General features: G+C 37.1%; 1 protein-coding gene across 1 annotated transcript; it reads right to left on the bottom strand.

Annotated features, from left to right (window-relative positions):
- Positions 1 to 1,558: 1,558 nt before the first annotated feature.
- LOC127934610 (peptidyl-prolyl cis-trans isomerase FKBP4-like) lies at positions 1,559 to 7,565 on the bottom strand. Its single transcript, XM_052532105.1, has 10 exons — positions 7,171 to 7,565; positions 5,973 to 6,117; positions 4,692 to 4,834; positions 4,466 to 4,586; positions 4,097 to 4,253; positions 3,924 to 4,014; positions 3,654 to 3,737; positions 3,368 to 3,553; positions 2,757 to 2,996; positions 1,559 to 2,639 (listed from the first exon to the last, which is right to left on the bottom strand). The coding sequence occupies exons 1-10, from the start codon at positions 7,258 to 7,260 to the stop codon at positions 2,544 to 2,546; spliced, it is 1,353 nt and encodes a 450-aa protein (XP_052388065.1). The 5' UTR covers positions 7,261 to 7,565; the 3' UTR covers positions 1,559 to 2,543.
- Between the last annotated feature and the right edge of the window lie 708 nt (positions 7,566 to 8,273).

Below are 8,273 nucleotides of genomic sequence, written 5' to 3'. Positions count from 1 at the left end.
AGAGAGATGATCTTAGCAGATACATCACCGACAAGCAAACATATCTGCCTAGGGACTTTCCCATCCCCAGTGATCAATGTGTTACCGAGTGACACACTGCAGGCAGACATGAGGGAAGGTCTCAAGTTCTCAAAGCCAGTGACATAAAATTATGCTACATTTTCATCAATAGGAGTTTGATTTAGTTAATTTTAAATAAATCAATATTTTCTTTAACCTTAAAATGTGTGCAATGATATATATATATATTTTTATATATAAATACAAAATATATTTAAAAGGATACTCCTCAATTAAGTCATTTCTGAATATAAAAAACTGTTCTCATGTTTAGTTTGCCATTTTTATATATTAAAATGGAGTATGTTTTAATACCCCTGCTTTATGTATCTGGGTCACCCATTTTGTTATTTTGCATGTTGTGTTTGTCTTTAAATACACAGACAGTGTTTACGGTCATGGTCATATTTATATTTAGTAATAAAGAGAAGAAAAAAAAGCTTTCATTTAGCAGATGCCTTTTATTAATAAGGACATATTTACAGTGATAATCCCCTTGGAGCAACCTGGTTACATGTACAAACAAAATGAGTTTTCCGCTATAAGGATAACGACTTCTGTTGTTTTTAGATTAGTATTAGTTAGTAGTTCTACCCTAATTAAATGCACCTCCAGCTAATCATTCAATCAGGCTTGCTTGAAAACTATATGGTTTGTATGTTGGAACTAAACTCTGCAGGGCCACCAGGAACTGAGTTCGACACCTGTTATTTATTCCACTCACTACAGAAGCAGAGGCAAAGTCCTTGTTAAGTACATCTTGGCTAATACATTTTCTGATTTGAAAGTTGTGCAGTTATTCCTGAATTAATCTTTTCCTTCTCAATCTAATGCCAGCTGTTTGCATGATTGTAAACCTATCAAAACAAGTTGGCTTAATGCAGTCATGCTCAACCTTTTTGACTCCAAGGCTCCCCCTTCTGTCTAAGACAATGTTTGAAGGGATATTTCTGACACTTCTGGTGAAATGACAATTTGCTTGTTTTCAAACTTTACTTACTGAAACTAGGACTGGTATTATGTTAAATTAAAACATTTTTTTGTCAATTAATATAAATTATAACAAATATATTTATTATAAATATATTAATTTCTAATACTTTTCCAGGGCTATAAAACACACTTCTAAAATGATAATGGTTACCCAAGACCATGAGAACCATGATTCATGAAAATGTCAGTTGAAGGAAAAAACAAAACAAACATTTGTTCAAAGTTTATATATATATATATATATATATATATATATATATATATATATATATATATATTAATGGAAGTTATTATTAGAAAATACTATTTTCTACTTCCGAATTTCACATTTCTGTACAATTCTGTTTTTCTGCATTTCAGCTGACTGAAGTAGTACACTGATTCATCTAATCAATGCATTTCCTTTGATGAATTCCACTGGTTCCCAGTTTATCTCTGCAGGGACAGACATATTTTATACTATTACACTGAACTAAATGCTACAGAACAGACACTGAAGCAGGGGGATTTGGAGTTTGTTTTATTGTTCTAGTCGACATCAGAGGTGCATCTAGGACATGGAAAAATAACTATCTGTAGGTCTCTCACACAAACCACACTACAGTACTCCAGTCCTTCATGAGCTCGGTCACAGAGAGGCTCTTCTGTCATGACCATTCACCATCAGATTACAGTGTGCAAAAGGGATTATGAAGAAATCATGGGAAGTCTTGTCCACAAGAAGATGAAGGGACAAGGGAGAAGTTCATGTTCTCACCTTATATTTAAAAATAGCCATCTCACCATATAGGCTACAAACAGAAAATGCGTCAATTGAAAACTAGACGATTCTTCACAGGAAAGTTGTGTTGTTTATCCTCTAAAATTCTTGCAAGACTTCGACAGAGATTCCCTATGTGCCCGAAATGCTTCCAGTTATGACACATTAAACATGAAGAATTTAACAGTGGAAAGATGTTCTTTTAAAAAAAAGGGGGAAAAAAACAAATCAAATGTTTACAAGTCAAAGAAATCAAAACAGTCTTTTTTGCCCTGCTGATCATTTCCATGCACAGAAAAGCGCTTTATTGTACAGCAGTGCAACTCAAGAGTTTCTAAGGAGCAGCGACGGTATTGCACCCACGCAAGAGGCTGCAGTACAGGCTACAGACAAAGAATGAGTTTGCTTTATTTCCACCATATCTTAGAGAGATGCAGCAGAGGACATGGCCAGGCCGACTAGCTGCCTTACAGTATCGCACGCAAACATTCATACACATGTGCAATCATATGCGAGTGCACACCTGGACACAAGGGTCTGGCCACAGTACTAAAGCAAACACCACTTGCTACATTAGATTAGAAACCAAAGAAAGTGCACTTCTTCACTCGCACAAACACAGTCGCTTCAGAGGGACAGATATTATAGAAGGTACAAAACATCCTCTTAAAAAAAACAAAAAATAACACAAAAGACAGTAAATAATACACACACACACACAAGCACACTATTATGCTGCAGTTTGTTCCTGGGCTCCGTTTTCATCTATTTCAACTGCACTACCATTCTCTTTCTTTTCCTGCTCCTTTCCTTGATCTGACTCTTTCTGGAAAATAAAACACATACACACACACAAAACAAAAACATTAGATAGAAGACAACAGCTGTCTGGTGGGTCAATCTTTTGTGCAGGGACTAAGAGCTAGTAACCGTAGACACTTACTTTGGCGTCTCTCTCTGCGAACTTCTGGAACATGTTGGCATAGAGGCGTTTGTCCTTCTCATGTTGCTCTTTGATATGTTTCTGGCAGAGCACAATCTGGCTCTTTGCGGCCTTATTGGCTGGATACAACTGAGTGACCCGCTGGAAGTCTGCTCTCGCCCGGTCAAACTCCTTCATGACAACCAGTGCCTCTCCTCGCCTAAACAAAGCCTTCTCGTTATTTGCATCCAGCTCCAGTGCCTTTACACAAAATACAGGACGCAAAAAGAAATCAGGAGAAATGAGAACAGTTTGGCCTCTTTTTAAGATTCAAGAGTTAATATCAATAAAGAGAAACTCTGTCCAGTGCTTTTTTTTCTTCTTTTGCTATTAAACTTGCTAATGGTGATGAAAAGTAAACATGAAAGGTTTAACCGAAATAGAACATTCAACAATAAATAAGTACTAACATAAAAAAAAACTTGTTAACCATTTTAAATGAAAGACATTACAAATCAAGAGTTATTTATTAACATGTTTAATAAACTTAATCTTTTGACTTTTGCAGCCATGAAATATGACTGTGCAAGCATGACCATGAGCAAGCTTAAACAAGGTTGTTCATTTTCTACCTTGTCACAGTTCTCGAGGGCAGGATTTGGTTCCTGCAGCTTTAGGTAGCACATAGCTAGGTTGAGATGAGCAGCCAATCGCAGAGCTTTGGCATTCTCTTCCTCATCCGGCTGCATAGTAGACTCGTGCTCCAACCAGGACACAATGCGTTTGTATTGCATGACTGCCTGCTTGTATTTCCCCTCCTGTGCACAGAAAACACACTCCAATTCTTAAGTGTACTATTAGATTAAAATGAGACGTTGCGGATGGATAACATGTCAGTGTGTATGACATTTCTGCTACCTTAAAATACTGAGTTCCTTTTTCTTTGACGATGGCACTCTGTTCTAGTTTCTCAAACGTGTTCATCTCCCAGGATTCTTTTGCCTGTATGAGAGAACAACATATTAAGCTCATATCCATTCATGACAATGACTGTGTACAGACATTAATGCTAAGCTGATCACTTACAGACTGTAATTAATCTTAAAGCATGATAAAAAATAAAAATAAAATAGCGATTTCCTGATTTCCTGAGTGAATTCTGCTGGTTATTTCGGAGCACATACTGACCTTCTCAAATGCTTTCAATTTGATTTTGTACTGCAGTGTAGCATTAGGTGGGATGTTGAATTTGTTGCTGCCAGCAGTTCCAAAGCCATACCTAAGATAGATGCACACGCATAAATAAACTAAGCATGGACCTCAACAGACACTGCTTGCAGTTGTAAGAAATGTGTGTTTACTTTGGTTTGATGGTGAAGAGCGCCTCTTCTCCCTGTTCCATCGCCTGCAGGGCTCTCTCCACACCTGGAGGCAGACCCAAACTCTCTCCATCTCCCACCTCAAACTTCAGCTCACGCTCGTCGAAGACACGGTCCTCGTGACAGCCCTCCAACCACACTAACCCAAAGAGATAGAAAGATTAACTACTGCAAATACTGCACTAACACAGAATGAATAAAGGAATAGTTCACTGGAGAAAGCTGTGTATTTTCGGGTCAACTGTTTCTTTAAATTAGTTTTGCTTCATTCTTCAGTTTACATTTGCTGTATTTTTTAATTGAATTGCTCTCCATTTATTGACTGTTGGAGGAATATGAGCGGTGATTTACCTTCCACAGATGCACCCTCATTAGGCTTCGTGTAACCCTCCCCCTTAGTGATGATCCTGCGAATAATCCCACCATCTTCTTCACCTGTGATGTCCTCCCCGTGAAACTCAAACAACTCCACCTGCCAGACAAACAAATAGACACGTCAATAAATACACAAACTCCTCACAATTTTATTATTGATACAATATTCTGAATATCCTGTTCACATGCATCTGGACCTCACCTGGAACACAAGGGTAGCGTTGGGTGGGATTTTGGGTGGGCTGCCAGCGGCTCCATAGGCATACTCAGGTTTGCAAATCAGTTGGCAGATCTCACCAATCTTCATCGTGGCCACACCGATGTCCCATGCTTTGATCACCTGACCTGTGAGACAGAGCAAACAATGGTTTAAAATGGTTGACTGGCATGCTAGACAATGTCTTAACTCTTCTGTATTTTCTAACTACATCTGTCCCTAATCCCTGCAGTTCCCACAATGCACATGGTTGAGTTCAAGATTGGTTTAAAGTTGGCATGTGTGAATGCATGTTGTGAACGATCAATTCATGTGTGTTACATTTTTTTTAACCTTACCATTTTTAATCAATATGTTGATGTTTCAGTGAAACGACTGACTTCTCCAGTCATCCCGTCCATTTAAACCCCAGCCCTTCCAATACAATCAACTGCAAATTCGTGTTAAGATCTGCCTCCATCTGATCAACAACCTATGCACTGAACCATATCCTCATAAAATCCATCTTTTTTGATTATTTGTTTCACTCAAATGTACAACACAATAGGCATTACATATTTCTGAATGCAAAAACCCGTAAACAAGTTAGCATTTTTGCATATCTGGTTTCCATCATCCCCAAGTCAATGTTTTTTTCTAAATGGATTTTTAGTTAAATGCCTAAACAAGTCTGTGGTTAACGCAAGCTCAAGATATTTTGACATTTGTGATTTTTATAAAGCTTTTAATTGTCATGAAAATGGTTTTTGCAAACAGGTGTTTAAATGGGACTACTGAAAAACAGTAATTGGGAACATTAACGCATTTACTCAATAAGCGCTTTTACATCCTCATTATGTTTATAATGGCTCTTTTGCTAATTATTCTAACTCGATGTAGTTTGACGTGATGAAGTTTGTATTTAAACGTATCGGTGTACTAATATGTATTTATAGCCTATGTTTAACTTTTTTTCTTCTGCTGACTGTATTTAGGGTTCAACATTTTTTAATTCACAGTGCTTATTTGCTGCAATAATCCAAAAGCCAATGTAAAAATCCTACTGGGGTTTCATCAAGGGGGATAAAGGGTGATAACTTCCAGGTTGGCAAACAAAAATACGTCATCACGGACGTAAGAAATTATATGTCACTACTTACATCAAATCACTATTTTAACCAATTACAACAGGTGTTATTTCCATATAAAACTACAGCACCAACACCTTGTTTAAATGTCAGGGAGGGTAGACAAACATTCATCACACTTTACTCTCATAACACCCACCTTTGCCCAGCTCAAAGGAGAACTTCTCTCCTCGATCACGGCTGGAGTCGAACTGCGTGCCATCAAGCAGCGTCCCAACATAGTGTACAAATACTTTATCACCGGTCATAGGCAACTCAGTGCCTGTGCCTTCCTTCTTGACCATCTGCAGAAGAGAGAACAAGATTAATCATCAATCTGTTGGTCACACTGTATTACACCTGTGATCTGTCAATCTCCGTTCAAAGACTGCAATCAGAAAAATGTTTGCGCTTACATTCATGATACGTTACTCAAAAACAACAAATTAATCTACATTTGCATATAATAAATTACTTTTAATTCGCATAGGTGTCATATTGCGAATTATAATTACAGCTCATTCAGATAAATGTTTTTAATGCATTACACTGAAAGTGTTCAATTATCCCAAACAAGTAATTCCTGTTTGTATCCGTTTCCACTGAGAAGTTTCCAGAAATTACATGCTGACCTGCAAGTGCATATAGACTGCCACTCATTTCATTACATTACATAAACGTGTCACTTGCATAGAAATGCAACATAGACGACATTTGAATGTTTGCTTGACATTACACATTGTTAATCTGTACAAATAAAACAACAACAACGAAACACACCTAAAGAAAAAGTAAAGTTAATCTAAAAATAAGATTTCTATCATCGTTTATTCGCACTCATGTTGTTCCAAACCTGAATGACTGTATTTGTTTTTGTCTATGGAACACAAAATTACAATTTAGAGCTTATGAAAATAACAGTCACCATTCGCTTTCGCTGTATTAGACAAGACTGCAATGAAAGTGAATAGTGACCGGAGCTGCCAACAACTAAATATCTAATTTTGTGTTCCACATAATTCTCAATTTAAAAAAAAAAAAAAAAAAAAAAAAATCATGTAAGTTTGGTTAGACATTCAGATAGTATATTAAGATGAAGCTGTCATTTTGTTGGGTGAACTGTCCCTTTAAACAGAACAAGCTAGCTAAAAAGATTCAGCAATCCTGCAAAATTAGCAACAGGCGGTGTTTGAAACCAATCAGCAATGTATGAAACCCATTTATTCATATTTCAGTGCATACAACAGCTAGAGCTGCAGTAAAGTAAGCTAACACTGAAATATTGGCTCTAACATGCATTCAGTCAAGTCACACCTCCTTCATGGAGTCAATGCGGCTCACGACCCTGCAGTATTTACCTTTAAAACACCTCCATCTTTCTTCGGGGTGATGTCTTCACCCTCGATGGAGATGCTACAGCCTTCATTCACCACCTCTTCTGCAGTCATCTTTGATTTGATCCTCAAAACAGCCCCAAAAATAACTCCTTACAGAGCGTCTAGTATGAGGTCTTTCCTTCACAGAAATCACTGGACACTCGACGTCCGCAGGGCTAAATGGAATTAATATCGCGATTAGGAATGGATTTGGTGATCCACGGTTAATATTTGGACGCTCGGGCTTGTTAAATGTAGTTTTTGAGTCCGGGGACGAGCTGTGAGAGGCGTTTATATAACAATCGGCCCGCCGCTGGAAACTGAAGCGACTCGACTACGAACTTTCCAGAGCTGCGCGAGATTGAGGAGATGGTAGCGTCTAGAATCAGGGTTGCCAAGTTTTTACAACAAAACTCTCCCAATTTATACTCAAATTCATCCCACTTGCGTTTCGGTGGAGAGGTCCTGCAGTAATAATCGCATTCCGCTGGGTAAACTACACGTTTTTCGGCGTTGTTACCTTGGTAAAATTCGCGTTCTAAATATTACGTTATTTGGATCGCTTAAGGTAGCCAATTTACGCGGTAAAAACGCGGACTTGGCAACACTCTCTAGAACTGACTGCAACCATAGGCACCATCGCTAAACTATTAACCACATCCAATAACTAAAAAATGGTTACGTGCGTTTCAATGGTAAAATTCTTATTATTATTAGTAGTAGTATTATTAGTATTATTATTATTAGTCTTTATTCATGCAACTAAAACATATAAAACAGTACATTTATAGTAAAAATTGTAATTATAAAATAAAACCAAAATAAATATATTTTTTTGTCTAGCAAAAACAAAGCATAGCAATTATAGTCTACCAGAAAGAAATGACATTAATGGATTCTAACCCCCAAAAATTGATTTATAAATAAAAAGTTACCCAGATTACTAAATACATTATACATTAACAATGTACTGTACACACCTTTTATATATCTTTTAACAATGTTTAAAGACAGTAAGTATAGGTTGCCTGCTTTACTATGATAATGACAATGTTTATTTCCCCCACTGTATAATGTTTTAAGTT

This window comes from Carassius gibelio, chromosome A18 (genome assembly GCF_023724105.1).
Source record: "Carassius gibelio isolate Cgi1373 ecotype wild population from Czech Republic chromosome A18, carGib1.2-hapl.c, whole genome shotgun sequence".
In the NCBI taxonomy this organism is placed as follows: Eukaryota; Metazoa; Chordata; class Actinopteri; order Cypriniformes; family Cyprinidae; genus Carassius; species Carassius gibelio.
Note: the sequence above shows the minus strand (reverse complement) of the source record. Positions and strands in the feature narration are given on the sequence as shown.